Genomic DNA, 23,179 nt, shown 5'->3' with positions numbered 1-23,179 from the left:
TTTCCTGAATATTTTACATTTATGGACCCCCTCAGTAGAAATGTATTCTATAAACAATTTTTTAAAAAAGAATTTTGGGCCATGGATCCCACTCTCAAGAATTGTTGGTGTATTCTGCAATTTACATAATATATTACAAATTGGAATTATTTTAAACCTGAATTTAAGATCTCCTATCCTGTGTCCTATTTTTAAAAGAATGATTTCTAAATTACTGACTAAATTCATGAGTATTAAATGCAATATCATGAAAAAAATGTTAAGTGAATTTCTGTCAGTTTGTGAAAGCCAGAATTTGAGTAACAGCCATTCAAAATGCTATTAATTGGTCCTTGTAATACAGAGCAGGTCTCACTGGAAGAAAGTGTCATGGGATTACAGTAACACCATTACTGACACCAGACAAGGCTCACTGTTTTACTACACACAGTCCTCAGTGGAGGAGGCGTGGAGTCGCTGAGACTCAGCCCTCCTCATTTCTCTCCTCCTGCTCTGTCTCTGCTGCAGCTTTGGGGAAGTGTTACACAGCGACGCCACCGCCGAAACACTGCAGTCACCTGCTCTCCTCTCAGCTGGCCTGCCATGTTTATTTCATGGTGGTATTTGTACCTGGGAGCTCAAAGAATCTACAGGGAAGGCAAGTGTTCAGCTGATGTTTGTGCCAAGCTGCAATGCAGCTAAATGTTTGTGTGCAGTTTGTGTGTATTGAGAGAGGAGTGGGTTTGTGTCTCTGTCTTCCATAATGTGGGTGTGTCATATATGTGACCTTGATGTAAGGAGATATCGAATGTGATGTTTTTCAGAGGACAAATAAGAGCTCACTAAATAAATAAACCCAAATGTAAATACTGCACCGATATAGTGTATATGATTCCCACTATAGTGGTGATTTAAGTTAGAAAGATTTTAAATGATTAAACTTTATCTGTATTTGTGTGTATGTGTAAATTTCGTTAATATTGAATCCTGTTGATTTTGCGCAAGCAGAATGTGCACATCTGCATTTAACTGCTATTTTTGTTATTTCATTAACCAATATGTGCCAACCATAAATCAAGTAATGAATCATCTCTCAGACTCCTGCAAGTTTGTGTACAGTTGCACTGATGCATGTAGTTTCTTTTTTTCAGTGCAAAATATGGCATCGGTGCTACAGAAGCTCATCACCCCCCTTGTCAGTGGAGCAGTTGAACCTCCCAGGAATAAGGTGACGGTGGTTGGAGTGGGTCAGGTGGGCATGGCATGTGCTGTCAGCATCCTGCTGCAGGTAAGACTTGTGGACTTCTGCACTCCTGTATGGTATTGTTTATACATTTAATGGTTACATGAACTCAGGTATGGAGAAGCTTCAATGTATGTTTTTTTTTTTTTTAAAATAATTTATTTATTTATTTATTTATTTATTTATTTGTTGTTGTTTTTTTTTAACAGTTGTTAAAATGGTCCCTTGCTGTAATAGAAATTATACACAGCTGAATGTAAAATAAGAAAATATACTATTACTTGAAGGACCATAGCCTGTTGCTGGCTTATGCAAGTCTGAAACTAAGTGCATAAAGAAAAGAAAAACAAAACAAACCACAAAAAAACAGTTCAGAAAAGCAAGGAAGTCGTTTTGTTTGTATAGCTGGAGAAACTCATAAGAACGAAACTTGAAAATTAATACTTCTCGTTGTTTAATCAGTAAATTATTACTGGTTTAAATCCTTTTAAGCTTTTACAGTAGACTGTGAAAGGCCTTTAAACAATTATTAACTAATTAGGAAAGCATGGAAATCAGACAGAAATTAGTGCTGCCACATTATAGCCTAGAGTCCCTGGTTTGACATTGAGCTTGAGTTGCTGTTTATGCAGTTAGTCATGTTCTTCCATGATTTTTCTCTGGGTTTCTTCCTCCCACCTCCCAAAAACATGCCAGTGGTTTGGTTACCCTGAATTGTCCCTAGGTGTGAATGAGTGTGTGCTTGGTGTGCTTTGGTGGAGTAGGCATACAAGGACCAGGCTGTATTCCTGCCTCACACCCAATCATCACCAGGAACGATTCAGATCCACTGTGACTCTGACCAAGATAATGTGCATACTGAAGATGAATAAATGAGGTCAGACTGCCTTGCCTTCTATTGCTGTGTAGGAACTGGCTGATGAGCTGGCTCTGGTGGATGTGATGGAAGACAAGCTAAAAGGAGAGATGTTGGACCTGCAGCATGGAAGTCTCTTTTTCAAAACTCCTAAAATTGTCTCAGGAAAAGGTGAGTTACTAGTTAGCAGCATTACCGCATGACAATAGTTGGGACCAGTCCTGCTGCAATGCATGCAATTGTGCATTAAAAACCTTGATGACTCTCATAGTTGCTCATGTTTCCACAGATTACTCAGTGACAGCAAACTCACGCATTGTGGTGGTGACAGCAGGTGTACGCCAGCAGGAGGGTGAAAGCAGGCTTAACCTTGTCCAGAGGAACATCAATGTCTTCAAGCACATAATCCCACAAATAATCAAATACAGCCCCAATTGTATCCTTATTGTTGTGTCTAACCCAGGTACCCAAACAGCTTCTTGTAAATATAAAAGTTTGAAGGCAAAACTTTTACTTTGGTAATCCCATGTCGGGTGTGTATGCAGTGGATGTTTTGACCTACGTAACCTGGAAGCTGAGTGGCCTACCTAAACACCGTGTCATTGGCAGCGGCACAAATTTGGATTCAGCACGTTTTCGGTACCTGATGGCGGAACGAATGGGACTTCATCCTAGCAGCTTTAACGGCTGGATTCTGGGAGAACATGGTGACTCTAGTGGTAAGACAGCAGACAGAATCACTATGTCTTTCTTTAAAACAGTTCTGTTTAAAGTTGTTCTGACACACACAGATGCTTGCAGATGCTCTTTCTCATTAGCAAGTTTTGCAAGTTCTATGTATGAGGTGGCATAGGTTTATGTTTTCTCTATGTGTTTCTCTATGTCTCTACGTATTCATAGTTTAAGATTTCCCATTTGCTTCCTAGTTCCTGTTTGGAGTGGTGCAAATGTAGCAGGTGTGAATCTCCAGAAACTGAACCCAGACATTGGCAAAGACAGTGACAAGGAGAGCTGGAAAGAAACTCATAAGTTAGTAGTTGATAGGTATGTTTATTTACACCAAATTTTAAAGTTTCCCATTTATCTGACCACCACACAAGCTGTTATTATACATTTTGTGTTTTTGTGTTGATTACCTGCAGTGCCTATGAGGTGATCAGACTGAAAGGCTACACGAACTGGGCTATTGGACTGAGTGTAGCAGATCTGATAGAGAGCCTCATTAAAAACCTGAACAGAGTTCATCCCATTTCTACTATGGTCAAGGTCAGTAGCTAATAAATTAAAAATACATGCAGTACCTTGAAATGTTACAAGATTAAGCTACATTTTGTCATAACCTGGGATTTTTAATCAATTTGACTGGATTTTGGTGAATCAGGACTATCATACTTCTTCTGTATGTATAGACAAAAAAGGAGGACAAATGTGAGGAGTTCATAAAAATTTGTTTTCTTAAAGGCCCAGGAGTGGCGTTTTGGTGATCCTGGGATTTGAACACACAACCTTACGAATCAACAGTCTTACATTTTAACCACTGAGTTTCCACTTCAATTTTTCCCCCACAGGGGATGTATGGCATCAGTGATCAGGTGTTCTTGAGCCTGCCGTGTGTGTTGAACAGCACAGGAGTGAGCAGTGTGATCAACATGAACCTGAATCAGGACGAGGTGTCTCAGCTGAAGAAAAGTGCAGACACACTGTGGAACATTCAGAAAGACCTGAAAGATCTGTAGGGGTTTAAGCAAGCAAGTTCAATTGTTCACAAGCTTTTCAAGCAAACATCTTGACTAATACAGGAGCTTTAGTAGGTTTGTCATTGATCTCCTGCTTATAACACTAATATGAGCAGATGTTGGACTAGACGCAACTCTCATCTATGTGCAATCAGTGTGTAAATTTTATGCACACTAAACTGATTCATTTGTTCTTGATTGTGTGAAAATAAAGAATCAAACAGTATTTACAGACATTGAGTTTTATTAAACTGTTGCTGTCTCTGTGTAAAAAATGTACATCAGTCTTATACATTACTTAAAATACGTATTTACATGTAGTATTGTGTGTTTCACAAAGGCTACTAATTCCTCACTGAGCCAGTAACATGATGAGGTTTGTGGCTCATTCAGTGTGCTGTTCTTGCGTCCCGTTTCAATACAGCACACTCTTAAAAGCAGTTGGCACCTGAACAAGCAGAATTCCAGTAACACCATCATACATAGAGATCATTCGGTTTCTGTAACAGCGGCATAAAGAAAGCTATGAGTGAAGTAGCAAACTTCTGTTCCTCCCACAGCAGGTTGTTCAAAAGCCAGAAAGTAGGCACACCATCATAAAGTGCCCTCTATTGGTAGAAATCTGTGTTACCTCTCTGATGGTGGCAGTGCAACAGAGAAAGTGGTTGAGCCCAATTTGGGCTGTTGATCAGTTTCCAGAAATAACAGCTCTCTACTGGTCACGTTGCTTTTACAAGGTGACTACATGCTCCACGTAAAAGCACTGCCTTTTCTCAAACGTGAGAAATTCTCATTTCAGATATTCACTGGTTGCTGATAAGGGCGTTGAGTAACAAATAAGATTGAGGAATTTAAATAAGTGTTGACACAGAGAAAAATTTTAAATGGACTTTTGTTGTTATACCATGGCGTTGCTTTCACCAACTTTGTCCACCAACTAAAAAAAAAACATACAAAGCTATTATTCATCTTGATATTTTTTAAAGAAAATCAACTGCAAGAATTTTCCAATGCATCTGACTTGATTTAATCCAATCAATTAAATGATTAGGTGTCTACTCATTGAGATAAATAAAATACATTGTTTCTGCCATTCAACATAGTAATAAAAAAGCTGATCATAAAAATATCATCATCATTAGTCTGTATTGTCTTGTATAGTATAGTGTTATTTATGTCTGTACTTTTGAGAGTCACAAACAGCTGGAACCAAATTCCTTGTGTGTATCAACACACTTGGCTAACAAACTTGATTCTGATTACTATTACTTATGGAAAGTTGGAATTTGTTTTATTGTCCTGCTACATGCACCACACCTGTCAGTTTATGTGAAGCTCAGTACTCTGAAGATTTCACAGGAGATATATATTTAATTTATAATTTTCTCAGGTCCTACATCCACTAGTCAGTGTATAGCCACAGATGTAAAACATTCACCCTTTTACTCAATTTATTCTAACATAGATATGTTTCTGAAACTCCAATGCAAAAAAAGTTATGTGCAGTATTTACCCCGCTGATGCCAGGGAGATTAAGCAGTGAACCGAGAATGGGTATTCTTCTGATGAAGCCAACTGCCACTGGGAAGAAGCCCCTACAGCACACACAAAGTGGTGACATTTTGAGTTCAAATAACTGGCAGCTGCACAACAGCACCATAAGCCATACATAACCACTTCCTGAAAGCTTAGAAGTTTATACTGTTCAGCCTTTTCAAAACTTAATCCAACATATTATAATGTATGACATGCGACATACTGAACGTCTAGCATGGCCGTTATAATCATTACTTCCTCGCTGTCCTTTGTGGCAAATAAAGGCAGCCAACTGAGGTACTGAAGGTAAATCTTAAGCTTCTAAGGGAAATTACCTGATTAAAATACCCAAACTACAGCTGCAAACAGAATTAAGTGGTAGAGGAATGAATGAAAAAAGTAAGGTATATGGCTAAAGTGAATGTGAACCTTGCAGCATCTAGCTTTCCCAAACTCACCTGAAAAGGAGGAAGAAGCCATAAATCTCCAGTACAACACCAATAATCGGCCATCCGATCAACACCACAAACACTCCTCCCAAAAAGAAACTTGTAGCTTTTACTTTGTGTCGCTGAAAAAAGAATCTGAAAGTGCGCTCCAGACCAATAACAAATGACAAGCCTGCAACAAACAAGATCTACACACACACACACACACACACACACACACACACACACACACTTAGGACAATCTGGTAACAGTATAGTCTTGGAGTTACCCAGATTTTGGTTCTAAACGTCTTCTAGCACACTCACATTTCCTATGGCCAGCAGAGCTTTATCGAAGAACAGGATCATCCCAAAGAAAAGGAAAAACACGCCGAAGCCTGTCAATCCCATTCCGATTTCTATTCAAACAGAGACAACTTTCTTGAGCATAGACAGTCATGTAAATCACATTCAGCCCTGAAGATACACACACACAGACACACACAGACACAAACATACATACATACATACATACACACACATACATATATATACATACATACATACACACACACACACACACACACACACACACACAAACACAGATACACACAGATACACACACACAGATACAAACATACAAACACACACACATACATACACATAAGCATACACTAACATTCCCCTGCCACGCTTCCTAACCCTAGACGTTTTTGTTGTTAAGCTTTTAGTTGTATGTTTAAGGCTCTTGTCGCTTGTGGCAGAATCTCAGTCTACTTGTTTCCCTCAGGCCGCTGCGCCATGATGGCTTTCATTCATTCAAACTACCGTCATATCGCGACCATTAAAGTCCTCCGGCGCCTATTCGGGTAACGCTATTTAATCAGGAGATAAACACAATGAAGGGTCACTCACTCTGCGAGTCTGTTAAGGAGATCATTTTGCAATCTATAAACTTCCGTGTGAGCAGAAATCAAGGCGAAACGCCGCACCGTTATAATGTCAGCAATCGCCACGTCTTCCGGAAACACGTAACCACGCAACACTGTGGAGATTTTGGAGAGTTACTTCTGCGCTGAACTTGCGCAATAATTGACACGATCTGTCTGTAACAAAGCGACTTAAATTAAGCTTATATTAGTATTTACTCACGATAGAACCCTAGAAATCATATTATCTTGACATGTAAAGAATTTATTGATGGATAATTGGTGTATTAATTTATAAACACCATGGCGTATTTTTAACGTCTTCATGGTAGCCCGAACTTATAGTTAACCGTAATGAACGCAACTCGTAGCGTCATTTAAACGCTGCTTTTGTGGGAAATGTAGTTTATATGCTTTGTAATTCCTACGGCGGTGAACGGGAAAAGACGACGATATGGACTACAACATCCATAATATCTTGAACGCGAACCTAAAATGAACGCGTCCATTGACAGTCTTTGCTCTCATTGACTAGATTAAGCGTTTTTTTATGACAGCATGACACTAGGATTAGTGTAGTTTTTGTGTTGACGTTTTCACCCCTTTGTACAAGAGTCTTTAACGCGTCTGAAGATGAACACGGTGTTTGCAGTGGCTTTGGTGTTTGTGGGCTGCTGCAGTAATGTTGTGTTTTTGGAAGTTTTGGTGAGGTTTGTGAAACTTCTGCTTATTTACATCATCAACTGTGGCTTTATACGTTATCTGTGTGCTTTGTAATGGGTATATATTTAATAACAATGCTATCTGTTCTATCAGATCATATATCAGGTTACTGACCTACGAAATGAATCTTAACCTGACTTACTTTTCTATTTGTTTAGAGATTTCCCAGGATGCGGAAACATTGTTACTTTTGCCCAGTTTGTTTTTATTGCCTTGGAGGGATTCATCTTCCAGACAAATTTTGGACGCAAGAAACCAGCCATACCAATCAGGTACTCAAAAACACTGTGAAAACCTACACACACATACATATTGTATACACACATACACACACACACACACACACACACACACACACACACACACACACACATACATATACACACACATATACACATACATAGACATATACACACGGATTCACACACATATATTGGAGGGATTCATCTTCCAGACAAATTTTAGACGCAAGAAACCAACCATACCAATCAGGTACTCAACACTGTGAAAAACCTGGGACCTGGGAGCTCAGTGGTGTTCAGGTGTTGGGATTATTTATCAGGAGGTCATGAATCCCAGAGCTACAATGATGTCACTCCTAGGGGCCCCTGAACAAGGCCCTTAACCCTTAATTGCTCAGCTGTATAAATGAGATCAATGTAACTCGGACAGCTGAATCATTGGCTATTTTCAAACAACGGTTGAAGACCTACTTATTCATGAAACACATGTTTTAGACTCATGTTATGTAACTTAGTGTATCCAATAATCCAACCTTAATGTATCCAATAATAAAGACTTAAGCACTTTTGTACATCGCTCTGGATAAGGGCATCTGCCAAATCACATAAATGTAAATGTAAAAAAAAACATTACAGCTTAAGTTATATTACCTTATAGTATATATTATATATACTACAGCCCACCGCGACACTGGTTAATTACTGGCAAATATATACACAAAAATAAACCTATTTATTTTTGTTACATTGGCTTGCAATCCACAGCTTATTCCAGTTTCTCTCACTGTGAATACACACACACACACACACACACACACACACACACACACACACACACACACACACACATACACACACACACACACATATGCAAAAACATGCAAAAACATGCAAAAAAGTCAAGCTGCTCAAACTTGTATACCATCTTTGCCTTCTAGTAAATACTGGTAGAAAGGAGGAAGCAGTTTCTGAATTACCACTAATAGAAAATAAAAATAAGAACAGTATGGCAATTATAACAATTTAGTAAGAAATAAAGACATTAGAAAATCATTTACCAGCTACAAAAGATGGTGTGCCAGTTCGAGCAGCTCGACCTGTGCTGCTTTGGCAGCGGAAATGATCAGCTCAGAACAAGTTTACATTTTCAGCAGCTATTTTTATTGGTCCAGAAATAATAACTGTGTTAATTAACTATGTATTTTGTTTCTTTATAGAAACTATGTGATAATGGTGACCATGTTCTTCACTGTAAGTGTTATAAACAACTATGCCCTGAACTTCAGCATCGCAATGCCACTGCACATGATCTTCAGATCTGTAAGTCTCACACATCTGTTCAGTAATCCATCTATTTGCAGTCACCTTTTTGAACAGGATCAGAATATAAACCATATAAATGACTTTTTTTTTCTTGCAGGGATCCTTAATAGCAAACATGATACTGGGTATCATCATATTGAAAAAAAGGTAGGCTAGATAAGCTTCTTTATATTTTTGGGTTTGTGCATGTGGTTTTTTGCCTTCACAGCTTTTTAGTAAGGATCAAATTCAGAGACTTAGATGGTCTTAATTTTGTGGGGTTTTTTTTAATCCACACTGGATTGTTCAAAGTCAAGCCTGAAAGCCAAGTCTGAAGCTCCTGGCAGAGGCAACCATAACGCCCTTAATCTCCACAAAAGCCTCTGAACTACAAACAAAAGATTTTCTTTTGGAAAATGAAATTAATCTGTGTAATACTTATTAATGATTTTACAAACATTACAAACATGCTTTTGAATGTACATATTCACACTCTTGCTATATATCTACAGATACGATTTTTTTTATTCATTTCTTAGTTTCTATTTCATTTCCATTCCATTCCATTTTGGTATATTTACATTCAATTGCTCACCGTTTTGTTTAATATTAATATGCACCATGCGAATATTTTTGAGCATGGACATCCTTACCAATGTGCTGTTTTGTCTCTGGTTCAGGTATTCATCAAGTAAATACCTTTCCATATTTTTGGTATCAGTAGGCATCTTTATCTGTACCATCATGTCGGCCAAACAAGTGGTAAGTACCTGGACCGATGTTTTACCATCTTTTTTCTGAGTGGTATAAAGTTTTATATCTCATTCACAGTTTTGCAAAGATGTATTTGCCTTTGTTAGATTGTTTTCCTTAACATTGTTTTGCTAGAGTGCTGAAAAGGCTGCTACACAAGAGGAAGGAATGTATATCTTCTTGCACTGGCTTTTAGGTAACTGTGGGCCTATGCATCTTTTATGTTGTTGCAATATAACAACAGGTTTGGTTTTAAATTACAGGTTTATAGAGAATGTTTAAAAGACTACATCGGTGTACAGGCCTGAAGTTTTTTTGTTTTTTTGTTCAAGGTATTGGTATGCTGACGTTTGCCCTAATAATGTCTGCTTTAATGGGCATTTTTCAAGAGACTCTGTACAAGCAGTATGGCAAGCACTCGAAGGAGGCTCTCTTCTATAATGTAAGTGAAATATTCTGTGACGTATTAGATCAGAGGTCGTATTTACACCCGGTCTCAAGTGATCAGATCAAAAGCAAACGAATCGAATGTGTCTCCGTTGCTTGTACCTCACAGCGTCAGACTTAGTGATGAATGCGTGTAGCATGATTAGGATGGCATTTGTGTTCCAGTGAAATTTTGAATATGTAAAAAAAAGTAAAGTTAAGATTAAAGACATTTACTCTTGAAGTAAATAAAGACAAAGGCAGCTTGTTACCAAGAAAAGTTCTCCATCATTAGACATTTACCTTAAAGGCTAGCTTACAGCTCCTGTCTCGGTCCATTCATGTAAATGTAAAGTAAGTCTCCTTACTGAAATCTTCAGCATATCAACGATAAAATGTTTTTGTTAATTAACAAACTTTTTAATCTGTTAATTGTTAAATTTAACTTAAGTGGAGGATCCATTTCTGTGGGGGATAAATCTCCACTATAAAAATTAGATTAGCACAAGTGCATTCATTAAAGTCTTGACAAGATTATATGTGGATTATAGCTGTTGTCTCTAAGCCATGCTGTTATAGAAAATGAATCAACAAATGAATTAAAGGAACAGATCTGAGAATTCAAGCACCGTGGTAAAAATCCCAATATCTGATTATAATTTTACATTTGATATCACACTCAGAATTTTGAACTGTTTACACAGAGAATAAATTAAAGTAATGCTACAGGTGTGAATGTGGCATCAAATTTATGGTATATGGATCTTCTGGTCCAGTCCTTTGCCAGTAAAGTTTCTTTGCTTTTTTCAGCATTGCTTGCCATTGCCAGGGTTTCTGCTGCTCTCAACTGACATCTATAGACATGCTGTACTCTTCAGTCAAACCAGTGAGTCTTACTACCATTTATATTAGGGCTGTCAATAGATTAAATGTTTTAATCGTGATTAATTGCGCACTTTTTGTGTGACTAACTGTGATTAATCGCACACTTATATTGAAATTAAACATATACTATTTTGTTTAACATATTTATTTTTTGACAACATTTTACAATGTTGAAAGGAAAGCGATCCATCAGAACAGTTTTAATCTCAATTCAATTTCAATTTCCTTCTTGCCAAACTAAAACAGAACTTACAGAAGCTTATTTTTCTAGTCGACATTTAACCAGCTGCTGAAGCATACAGCTGACGTTTGTCTACTCACATGCCGTGTACTCTGATCCAGTGTGGGTCAGTTTGCTAGTAGAACCTATGATGTGTTTTGCTTTTACATGATGTTTTAAACTAAATGAGCTTTGTAGGCAGGCCAGTTCTTCGTTACAGTGTTTGCACACAACTTTGAGTTTATCCAGTGTGCCATCCAATTTTCTTTTAAAAGAGAAATTTCCGCCTACCAGAGTTACTGGTGCATGCGCCATTGTAGATGCTAAATGTGATAAATTATGTTAATGACGCACCTTTATGTGTTTGTCATTTATTTGCCTAATTTGAGTTAAATTATTTTAATGCGATAAAGATATTGTATTAAATGCATGTGTTAACGCGTTAAGGTTGACAGCTTTAATTTATATACACCTCATATTCAAGTGTTTGAGCTGGGGGTCTAACAGTGAATTAGAGCAATTGGCTGTTTAGTATGATATAGTTTTTTCTCCCACTGACACTGATTCTGAAGGAGCTGGGTTGAGGAAAGATCCTGGGATTTGCAGGTAAATGATAAAGCAGGGGGTTTTTTTTCAACCAAAAAAGAATGAATCGTGAAAATGTCATCAATTTACATTGAAGTTTACAGCATTTGGCAGACACCCTTATCCAGCGCGACGTACAAATGTGCTCTATCGATGTCTCTATCATTGAATACATTAACTCGGGTTCACTAGGTTACAGACTTAAGATACTATGAGCCTAAAACACTGTTCAAAGTTTTTTTTTCTCTTCTATAAATACACACATACAACAAACAGGTTAGAAAGTGCTAGTTTTATTACTATGTGAATAATGCTAGCAGATATTTACTCTTATTCCTCTAAGTGTCTTAATGTCATTTTCTTGAAGCTCCTGTGGAAATCCCTGTGATTGGTCAAAGTGTGCCAGTTATGTGGTTGCATTTAGGGATGAATGTTATCACCCAGTATCCTTTGACATATGGCAATATTTTCAAATATACATATACACACATATATATATATGTGTGTGTGTGTGTGTGTGTGTGTGTGTGTGTGTATGTATATATATATATATATATATATATATATATATATATATATATATATATAAAAACACACACACACACACACACACACACACACACACACACACACATACTGATCAGCCATAATATTAAAACATTCCTGAATAATTTTGCAGTGTGGCATAACACATTATCCTGCTGAAAGAGGCCACTGCCATTAGGGAATATAGTGAAGAGGTGAAGAGGTGCAGTTGGTCTGCAACAATGTTTAGGTACAGTAGGTGCTACGTGGCAAATTAACATCCACATGAATGGCAAGATCCAAGGTTTCACAGCAGATCATTTGCCCAGAGCATCAAACTTCCTCTACCGGTCTCCTGGTACCATCATTTCCTATGGTGAATGACCCCATTGAAAGGTGCCATTGTACCAATGTAATCAATGTTATTCATTTCACCTATTAGTGTTTTAAATGTTATGGCTGATGGGTGTATACACACATACACACACACTAAGATGTGCTATTGCTCTGCTTAAACATCCATCTGTCATTACAGAACCTTTTAACATTATCATTTAATTCAGTCCTTAACGCTGCTTCTTCCTCAGATACATATGCATTCGGGGTGTATTCATCCTAACCACAGAGTGTACCTCCCTTACTGTTACACTAGTAGTGACTCTGCGTAAATTCCTGAGCCTCATCATCTCTATATTGTACTTCCGGAATCCATTCACAGCCTGGCACTGGGTTGGCACAGCTGTGGTCTTCATGGGGACCCTGCTCTACACTGAGGTGTTGCCCAGCATCCACAGGGCAGTTAAAAGAGAGAAACCAAGCATGAAGACAGAGTAAAAATGATGTGCACAACAAAATACCTCTGTGTGTGTGTTTGTGTGTTTGTTTGTTTGTTTGTGTGCGTGTGTTTGTGTGTGAGTGAACACCCATGCCTCCAAGCATTTTTGTATAGCAGATTCTATCACTGCATATGAAGGTTCATTATACGTTCAAAAATTCTCTGAGGCTGTATTTTAGAAAAAGGCAAATTTCATTCTCATTTGAAAACAAAAGGCAAATGCTCAGGAACATTACTGGGGTTTGGCCTAGATAGGGGATTAAACTTTTAGAACAGAAATGTGTAGTGCAGACTTTAGTCGGCTGGTATGTACTGTATAAATTTTATTATGTCTCAGGATTTTATTGTTTACTTGTGAGTCTCCAGATGAGACTTAATGTCCCTGATAAAGCATTATTTTAAAGCCCTCATCTGAATCACATCTCCACCTCTTTCTGTTGCTATAATAAAATTACCCCATTTTTATTATTCCACGGTGTGTTACTCATCACTTATTGCCCATCTACTTGTTGCCCTGTTGCTAAGTGAATAATGTTGGCTGCTTAGGTAAAATACAAACACAAGTCAGGAATAAAACACAACTTGTTGGCTGTGTTTTTATAGGAAAATAGAGTGTCTTGCATAAAACAATGTCTTACAATTTTCTGTAACTTTCTGTAATTGTTTGTTATAACAGCAATAAACAGGGAGCTTACCAGCCTGTCTTTTTTCCCATTTGAAGTAAATAAGACAAAAAAGTGGAATGCACAAATTGCTTTGTCCCATGGTGAAAGCTTAGTGAGATTGAAAAAGCTCTGACATGTAAGACTCCTTCCAAAAATGTTAAATAAACATTTCCTAATTGAAATCTTTACCATATCAATTAGTATAGTCTTTTTTGTTATCTTTAGCCTTATTATTTGCTAAATCTGCTGTTATAGAAAATGAATCAACACCTGTCTCGTCTTTTGAAACTGGATAAGTGTTTTGTGCTTAAATCTGAGTAAAACTTAATATTTACATAAAATATTTACATAAAACTTGCATAGCTTAATTTTTCATTTGTATACGTTGTAATTACACAAACAAAATTTTTGCCTACTTTCTAATTAATCAATAAATCTTTCACTTTTAAAGAAGCACATATTTTATTTTATACAATTTTGTACAAAACACTTTGCAAATGCACGGTATAATTGTACCGTGGTAAGCGTGTGGCATTCTTGAGCATATGCGACACAATCAGGCACCACAAGCACCAGCTAAAACTGTACACTTAGAACTGTGTGTGTGTGTGTGTGTGTGTGTGTGTGTGTGTGTGTGTGTGTCCTTTCACTAGGTAGGGTGTTTGACTTGATTCAATTATATGAAATGTGCAAATAAAGTAACTAGGAGGCCACATGGAGTTTTTTAAGTACAACAGACATCTAGAACAACAATATAAACTTTTCCTGTTGTCTCTTTCATTTGTCAGAAAATGCACTTGTGTAAAGTTTTAGAAACATTTTCCTAGTGTCACTACCACTAGTGTATGTATGTATGTATGTATGTATGTATGTATGTATAATTATTGCTTGAGAAACAGAAAGTATAGTGCACAACATCTAGACAAGCAGACATATCAGAAAACTGCAACTGAAAAAAAGGTAACGATAAAAAATGAAACATAGTAATAAAAAATGTCAAACAAACAAGAATATAAGTGGGATGTCAAATTCAAAACAGAACAAAGAGAATTACAAGTCATCGAAAATAGAGAAAAGGTATTGCTTAAATTCTTAAAAACAGCAATAAGAGGTCTGGAGTTAGAGTATTTCGATTTGTGAATGTGGAATTTTGCCAATAACAGAGTTCATTCTACCGCTTATCCGAACTTCTTGGGTCACACGAACTTCTTGTGCCTATTTCAGGCGTCATTGGGCATCAAGGCAGGATACACCCTGGATGGAGTGCCAACCCATCACAGGGCACACACACACTCTCATTCACTCACGCAATCACACACTACGGACAATTTTCCAGAGATGCCAATCAACCTACCATGCATCACCGAGGGAGGAAACCGGAGTACCCGGAGGAAACCCCCGAGGCACGGGGAGACGCCACACACACAAGGCAGAGGTGGGAATCGAACCCCCAACCCTGGAGGTGTGAGGCAAATGTGCTAACCACTAAGCAACCATGCCCCCCTCAATAACAGAGTTATTTTCATTATTAAAAAAATAATTTTTTTCAGCAGGACTGTAGTCAGAAAATCCCAACACATCATCCATCCAAAATAAAACACTGTTTTTTTTTAGATAGACAGAGAAAAGGAATGTGAAAGCATCCATACTCTTTTCCAGTGGATATATCCTACTATGTTACTCCAATAAGCAGTAACGTATAGCAAGGAGACAATATCTTTCTGGAACAATGATTTTATTATTGTTTTTGCCCGGAGAACTACACCACAGCTTACCAATGAAGTTGTTAGTCAGGCTAAAGGAGACAGGTAGTAATGGATGAGTACCTTTCAGTAAGGTGAGAGCACCTGATGGAATAGCATCCATATAGAAACTGAAGATGATCAAGAAATTCTTGGTAAGAAAATAAAAAAGCCTTGAGAATTAATTCATTGACTGACCAGTAAAATGTTTTTGTCAAACCAATTTTGAAAAGAAAAAAAAGGACTCATTCTTGTAAAGAACTGTACAGTTATTCCAAATAATATATTTGTGGGGTGAAAAGTTGTGCTTAAATATCAGAGACCAAGCCAAAAGAACCTGATCTCTGATATGTGAAAAGAAGCTGGTTGATGCTTTGACCTAGTTTGGGGTCTAGAGATATTATAAATAAAAGATCAGAACAGTCTTTAATAGTAGAAAGTTCACATTTCTGTAAATTTAATCCTAGGTTTCTGAAAATAAATTGATAACACTAATTGCCAGGTGAATCTGTGTAGCATCTTTAAGAAAAAGGATTGTGTCATTGATAAGTGCCTGTCCCGCAGCAATAGATATAACTATAAGCTGCTCGTGGTCTGGCATAGATATATATACACTAGATGTCGCCTTGTATAGGGCAGTACATTGGAAAGAATGTGTCAATAGGGCCGCCATCTTGGTACGGGGGACCCCCTCCTCTTAATGCATCAGACATGCATTTATCATTAAGTCCAGAGAAAATTTAAGGTTTTGATATTAAGGTAATCTACTTTTTCACAATATAATGCATAGTGCTAAGTTTATTACTTACATTCTTCCACTTGAGTAAACTTCAAAAACAATCACTACTTACCTTGTAGCCTACTGCATGCAACACTGCTATAATGGTGTGACTATACATGTTCATTTAAACATTTCAATTGTATCGGTTTATTAAATATGATTATGGAAAGCAAATCACAAATTCAAGAGGAACATAATGTGAAAGTTAGGTAGTTGAGGTGCCAAAGACCGTTCAATCTTTTATTTACTCCTTTCCTGCAATACCTTTGCCACATTAATAAGTATGTAATAAAGTCACATAAACAACAAAAAACCAACAAAAAAAAAAAAAGTTTGACTTTGAGGCTGAACTGCCAACCTAACTGGTGACATCCTTCCTGTCAGCTGAATTAACCATTAAAAAAAGTGTTTAGTGTCCCTGCAACTTGTCCATGACTGACGTCTCTGTTTATCACTTGGGAATCTACAAACAGATTCAGATTCTGATTATTTTATTTAATACCATGTCAGCAATCAAAAGCTATTTACATGGCAAAATTCAATTACAAAAACACACATATCATATAAATGCAATGAAAACAAAAATATAAACAGCAAGTCATATTATTGAATTTTTTATTATTTTAATTAACATACGATAAAAATATCCAAAACCTTTTCAGGCATAATGTAATTAAATATGTCCTTAAGTGAAGTAAGTTGATAAAAGAGCATTCTGCTTGTGTTAAGTCCAGGACAGTCTAATAAACTATGTTTGACAGATAAGGGAATCTTACAAAACATACATAAATTTCAGTCTTCAGCTTTAAGCAAAAAAAGCATGGGTCAATATTCAATGTCCTTATTAAGAGCTTCGGAATCTACAAACACTGTCGGTTTTCCTAACTGTCAAAAAACGGGTAAGTAGCATGGATTAGCTGTGGTCATTAAAGAAGGACTGAAACAAACCAACGGAACCAGAAATATAATGTCCAAACATTCAGTATCATAAAACACATTCTCACTTGTGTAATGTAATCCCTTGCTGTCTGGTTTTTAGATTTCTTTCATTTGAACAACCAAACGCAGCACAGAAGTCCGGCGTCGTCCATGCATTTGAGGTAAAGGAGCACCGTACAAAGATGGCGGCGGTTTTGACGCATTTTTAGCACCCCAAGGCGACATCTAGTGTATAGATATCTATGGTGGTCTGGATCTGTAGTCAATTTATTGACTAGTCTGACCAATAGGAAGCGCTGTTGCTAGGGAAGCGCTGTTGCTAAGGAAGCGCTGTTGCTAGGAGCTCCGTGTCGCTGTCCAATGGAAAGCATCATTCTTGGAACAGAAGAGGAGGAGGACATGGTTGGATGTTGGAACATCTGAATGGGTTTCGGCTGCAAAAACTACAAGTTAGTCCTCAATCTGTGGCTTTAATTAATGTGATTTACGGCGTGTGTCCTGATAGAGATGGGGGGCAGCAGCAGCTCCGTACACATCACGTTGGAGCCTGAGGACGCAGAAGGGGTCGTGTTTGTGAAGGGCATTCGGGTGAGTTAGTTACAGTCTGACATCTACAGTCTTACAGCTGAACTTACAGTCTTCTCTTCCTGATTAAATAATGCAGAGTTAAACTTCTAGTTTAAATTCTGCGAGAAAAGCCCAGCTAGTAGTTTATTCGGGCTCACTGTCGGTGTGACAGATATTTAAACTCGTTACTCTAACAGTCTGGTTTCATAAAGGTACAAAATGTTTAGCACAAATTATTATTATTATTATTATTATTATTATTATTATTATTATTATTATTATTATTATTATTATTATTATGTCTTCTCCAAAATGACTAAACTTAATGTTTACACAGTACTGTTAGTTTAAAAAGTGTGTTTTTATCTTTTGAATATTATAATGCGATCATGAGGATCCATATACCTCTTTTACACTTGCATCATGAATCAGATTGTATCATATACCTTATATCATATATATATAAAAAGCTTTAAAAAGCTTGAATTCATTTTTCTTACGTGTTTTTTTTTTTTTTTACATGTGGTTGGCAGCTGACTGGTAGAGTGATTGATCGCATGAAGGAGCCTGCACCAGTCCAGTGTTCTCAGTCCAAAAGCTCAAAATGTCCTCCAGAAGATCAGCTCTTAACCCCTCAGAGTGAGACACTTCCCCCTACTGAGCTTTTGGCACCAAAACTGCCCCAACCACCTTCTTATGCAAGTGCACTTGTACCACCACCACTTCTGCAGGAGTCTGTCAGTCCACTAGTGTTAGTGGGTCAGGAGACTCCAACACCACCTACATCCACACCTGTTGTTGAAACAGTTCCCTCTGTCACTCATACTGCACCTGAGTCTGTGCCTGCTCCTGTGCCTTCAGTTCAAGAACATGTAGATATATCCATGTCCACTGAATCTGTACCTCCAGCTCCACCTGCTGAACCCTCACCAGAAAGCACATCTCCATTAAATCTCACTGAACCTGTTCCTGTAGTATTTTTACCTTCTGCTGAAACTGTGGACATTTCTCCACCTCCGCCTCCATTTACTGATACTATGCATTCTCCTTCACCTATTGACCCAATACCTATACCTGTGGAAGCCCAAACAATTCCATTAACTAATGATGTGCTCACAGCTCCACCTGTTGAAGTCATACACATTCCTCCAGTTGTTGATACTATTAACATACCTGTCGAATCATCTGTATCTATACCTACTCTGACCCTAGATGCAACTACTCCAGATGAACAAATAGAGCTGCCTACAACACCTACCTCTGAGCCAGTAGCTAAGAATGAATTGCCACTTTTTCCTGTTACACCACTCACATCTCCTACTGAATCAGTGGAAATTTCAACAAACATTACACCTGCACCTGTAAAGCCCAGTGATTTGTCCAGCAACCTGGAGGATCTGCTTCCTCCTCCACCCTCTCCTGCTCTAGCTGTGAAGAGTGAAGTTCCCTCAGTGGGGCAGCTTGAATGCCCTTCTAATAAAAATACCCCAGTTCCAACACTTGTTTTTGAGCCAGCCATTCCACCAGTGCTGCCTTCTCTAACTGAAACAATTAGTTCCCAACAGGCTGTGGGTAAGGCTTGATCATGTTAATGACGTGTTCTCATGATTTGTTTAGGTCCTTGCATCTGAAATGAGCTTTTCCTTGAATATCTTAAAGTCTTTTTTCTCCAAGGGCAACAATTATGTTGTCTCTTGTATTTAGTAAATGAGAAAGACCTGAGGAAGCATATCAGAGATGAACTGCAGAAACACCTTCAAGAAGAGATAAAGATGGCAAAGCTAAACATCCATAAGCAGTAAGTGCATGACAATATCTTATAACAATTTTAACATCAAGTATGCATTTCCATCTGTTATCTTTGTTTATTATATCTCTTGGTTACATGTGCATTGTTCAATATGTATTTTAAAAACTAGTGCTGGTGTGTGTGTGTGTTTCAGGTTGGAGAAGGAGAAAGCTAAGGCTGAGGCAGAAGCTCGGGCCAAAGCTCAGCAGCAGATCCAGGAAGAGGTTCAGAAGATCCTGGAGAAGGAACAGCTAGTCCTTCAGCAGACTCTAAAAGATGCTATTATTCAGGATGCGCAGCTTGCAAGCCAGTATTATGTAAGACATACTGAGATCATTACACATGCACAACATGCAGAGCGAGCTTTAACACATTTGGTGATGTAGAGTAGCTTCTATTTCTTTAACCAAACTCTTTGTCAAAAATGTTCCACGCCTGCAACACTTTGTAAGCTCAAAATTACGCCGGTTAAAGTGAGAGTAAAAGAGGACAACCTTTTTTCTTTTTTCTTTTTTCTTTTTTTTGTGCAAGTGGAAATGTCACCCATTTGTTTCTGAAAATAAACTGAAACATAATGACCTTTATGGCTTTTTATAAACAAATCACATCAACAAGATTCCTTACTCATCAGGTTCACCTTTAGCACATTTCTAAATGTTGTAACACACGTCTGGTCAGTGTCTGTGCAAATCTATTCAGTTGTGCTCAAAAATCTTATCATGAATCTGTGCAGGGTTTCACATGTTCTGCCCATGTCCGCTTGGGTTTAACTCGCTAGGCTTCACGGTGACTCTGATCAGAATAAAGTGGTTACTGAAGCTAAATGAATAGCAAAAAAAAAAAAAAAGAGAGAATTTCATTGCATTTCATCAGGTTTTTTTTGCAATTATCTGGACAAGTGTGTAGTCCCGTTTCACTCCTACTGTTCCTTACATTCAGTTACACCATGATCCTGACCAGAATAATACATACACTTACTAAACCTGCATGAATGATTTATAACCACCTCTCACCTTAATGCAGCCATTACTGAATGAATGCACTGTGTATGTTTCACTCTTTTTACAAAGAAAGAAGTGTTATGATTTGCATTTTTAACTGTCTTTATATAATTCTAGGCTTGCAGTGGAGTTAAGCAAGAAGTGAATTGTTGCTTAGAAACCATCATCTGAAAGCTGTGACAGGAAATTTTAGTTTTACCATTTAATTGATGCCAGATTTTCATACAGTTACACACACTTTGTTCGAATGCCTGAATCATTTTACCTTCCATTTACCTCTCTCTTTTTCTTTTACTATTTCTGCTCCTGCATTTCAGTGGATTGAAAGGAAGGTAGGTGCAGTGAAGCTTGGTCTTGCATACAGCATGTTTTATTACTGTCACTCCCAACTCTTCCTAAATTGTTCTTCTGAACTAAGGATCTCTATGTAAAAATATTAGCTTTACATTCAACTAGTGCATGATGAGGGACAATGCTCACTTCTATTTGCTCCATATCCCATAGCGATATTGTTATTAAGGATGACTCCAGTAATTAGGAAGCTTAATATAGAGTCCTAGCAGAGTTTTGCTCTTTGTGTAACAGGTTATTGTTTCTGAAACAGATTAAGAAGCTGGAAAAGAAGGAGATAGACCTGGCAAAACGGGACTTGATGTACAAAGAACAGATTGCCCAGCTTGAGGAGAAGGTAAGAGACTTGTGCATTATGATTATATGAAAAACAACAATCATAACAATCATACCCATGCTCTTGGTATGTTCTTTTTTTTTTTTAATGCAGACTGCAAAGTTAACCAGATTCACGGCAATCAGCTTCAAAAAGGGTCTGGAGGAAACTCAGAAACGTTTCAAGTGAGCGAGTCTGAGCATGTTCTCTGTGCTTAATTTCACATAGCATGTTCACAAAACATTATTTAGTATTATTTAGAAAGTCAAATCTTAATGTTTGTACCATTGTGCTGTTGCAGAATCAAGTGAATCAATTAAAGAAATCATGCTAAAATAAACCTAATGAGAAGATTGAAAATGAATAATATTCACCCATAATCTATTTACAATGCAAAATCACATCTTTGCAAGTTAAACCATCTTGAATCTAGTCAACATGATATAGCATTTCCAATTAATAGATTAAAAGAAATCAAATCTAACATCATTAAGCCCATTTCAAGACATTTTACTATTTGAAAGATTTTCTTATTCTCTTGGCAGGTTATTTTGCTCATTTCAGGAATTACTGTCTAAAAAGAAGCAAAACTGTCTGCCAATAGAATAAGAAAAATGAAACACTTTTTTTTTTGGCAGATTCACTTATTCGGAGCAACATAATTTTTTTTTGTCCTTTGAGCAATTGAGGGTTAAGGGCCTTGCTCAGGGACCCAGCAGTGGCAGCTTGGAGGAGCTTAACCACTGAGCCACCACATCTCATTAAAGATAATCATAGAAATGTGTAGTAAAATAGCCTTAATTCATAGCTTTGGAATATTTTAATCTTATAATAAGAAATAGCAGATACATTTGACTAGATTTCAGATATTGTCACTTAGATCTCTTTTTTTTGCACTGTATGTGTGGGTATAGACAGTAGATGATAAGTTTTCCAATGTTTTAAAGTAATGTCTGAAAAAATAGGACTTGGCATGGGATTACTGCACACTGGACCTAGATTGTAAATTACAACTATCATGTCTAATGGGAGATGGTATAATAATAAAACACTCTCTCTCTCTCTCTCTCTCTCTCTCTCTCTCTCTCTCTCTCTCTCTCTCTCTCTCTCTCTCTCTCTCTCTCTCTCTCTCTCTCTCTATCTATCTATCTATCTATCTAACTATCTCTCTATCTATCTAACCATCTAGGAGGTGCCAGATGAAGCCAGTTTGCTTAGAGCTACAGAGCAAGATTTTGAAATGTTATTTGCAAAATACTGGCCAGACTCTTACATGCTCCAATATTGCCTCGCTGTATGTGAAGTGTGTAAACAATGCTAAACAGGTACAGCAAAACTTCATTTGGTTTCAAATGAATTTTCTCATTATTTACTACGTTTATGCACAAATTAGTTGAAAGCCTGATGATTACATCAACTTTATCTATTGAAATCAGATTTTTTTTTAGTATTTTTATTATGAAATAGGAATGCTTGTGTTTTTTTCTCTTTCTCCAGAATAAGAAGGTGAGCACAGGGGGTTAAACCTATTTCCAGGATGAACATTACTCTTATGGTAGAAGAAACAACCCGGCAGAGAGGACACAAGCATTACAAGCAAGTTAATGCAGCTGTGCACCTTGCCTTCATTCTAACTGTGTTATTACTATAATTAGAATGCAAAGCATGGAGTTCATAAACATGCTTCTAGAATGATTTAGTGCAGTTCACATAATATATTCTAACCCACCATCAGTGGGTGCTTGACAAAATAAACACATGTACAGTTCACGGGAAGGAGAAGTCACTGTGCTTTGATTCTACTTTTTTGCTCATCTGAAAAAAG

The 23,179-nt window shown here is 37.4% G+C and overlaps 4 protein-coding genes across 6 annotated transcripts; 3 read left to right on the top strand and 1 right to left on the bottom strand.

The window, feature by feature from the left end:
* The first annotated feature begins 484 nt into the window (after nt 1-484).
* On the top strand, nt 485-4,040 carry ldhbb (lactate dehydrogenase Bb). Its single transcript, XM_027173003.2, has 8 exons — nt 485-637; nt 1,131-1,267; nt 2,132-2,249; nt 2,368-2,541; nt 2,624-2,797; nt 3,005-3,122; nt 3,221-3,344; nt 3,647-4,040. The coding sequence occupies exons 1-8, from the start codon at nt 583-585 to the stop codon at nt 3,812-3,814; spliced, it is 1,068 nt and encodes a 355-aa protein (XP_027028804.1). The 5' UTR covers nt 485-582; the 3' UTR covers nt 3,815-4,040.
* On the bottom strand, nt 4,041-7,026 carry golt1bb (golgi transport 1Bb). The gene is made up of 5 exons (XM_027173005.2): nt 6,694-7,026; nt 6,106-6,197; nt 5,809-5,987; nt 5,328-5,409; nt 4,041-4,751 (listed from the first exon to the last, which is right to left on the bottom strand). Exons 1-5 carry the CDS (start codon nt 6,716-6,718, stop codon nt 4,713-4,715), a joined length of 417 nt encoding a protein of 138 aa, XP_027028806.1. The 5' UTR covers nt 6,719-7,026; the 3' UTR covers nt 4,041-4,712.
* A 125-nt stretch (nt 7,027-7,151) lies between these two features.
* On the top strand, nt 7,152-13,674 carry slc35b4 (solute carrier family 35 member B4). The gene is made up of 10 exons (XM_047820199.1): nt 7,152-7,417; nt 7,589-7,702; nt 8,890-8,992; nt 9,093-9,142; nt 9,655-9,736; nt 9,863-9,923; nt 10,060-10,169; nt 10,964-11,039; nt 12,211-12,286; nt 12,956-13,674. The coding sequence occupies exons 1-10, from the start codon at nt 7,341-7,343 to the stop codon at nt 13,200-13,202; spliced, it is 996 nt and encodes a 331-aa protein (XP_047676155.1). The 5' UTR covers nt 7,152-7,340; the 3' UTR covers nt 13,203-13,674.
* A 3,895-nt stretch (nt 13,675-17,569) lies between these two features.
* Nucleotides 17,570-23,130, top strand: chchd3b (coiled-coil-helix-coiled-coil-helix domain containing 3b). 3 transcript variants are annotated; one of them, XM_027172907.2, is made up of 9 exons: nt 17,571-17,918; nt 18,431-19,469; nt 19,572-19,695; nt 19,841-20,003; nt 21,005-21,019; nt 21,292-21,375; nt 21,469-21,539; nt 22,544-22,679; nt 22,852-23,130. In XM_027172907.2, exons 1-9 carry the CDS (start codon nt 17,838-17,840, stop codon nt 22,876-22,878), a joined length of 1,740 nt encoding a protein of 579 aa, XP_027028708.2. In that variant the 5' UTR covers nt 17,571-17,837; the 3' UTR covers nt 22,879-23,130. The 3 variants fall into 3 exon arrangements, with proteins under 3 accessions (XP_047676047.1, XP_027028708.2, XP_047676048.1); XM_047820092.1 differs by having other exon boundaries at nt 17,575-17,918; nt 19,602-19,695; XM_047820091.1 differs by lacking the exon at nt 21,005-21,019 and having other exon boundaries at nt 17,570-17,918.
* The last annotated feature ends 49 nt before the right edge of the window (nt 23,131-23,179 follow it).

The sequence above is a fragment of the Tachysurus fulvidraco genome, chromosome 10 (genome assembly GCF_022655615.1).
Source record: "Tachysurus fulvidraco isolate hzauxx_2018 chromosome 10, HZAU_PFXX_2.0, whole genome shotgun sequence".
NCBI lineage: Eukaryota > Metazoa > Chordata > Actinopteri > Siluriformes > Bagridae > Tachysurus > Tachysurus fulvidraco.
The sequence above is the reverse complement of the archived record's forward strand: the minus strand, read 5'-3'. Positions and strand labels throughout refer to the sequence as shown.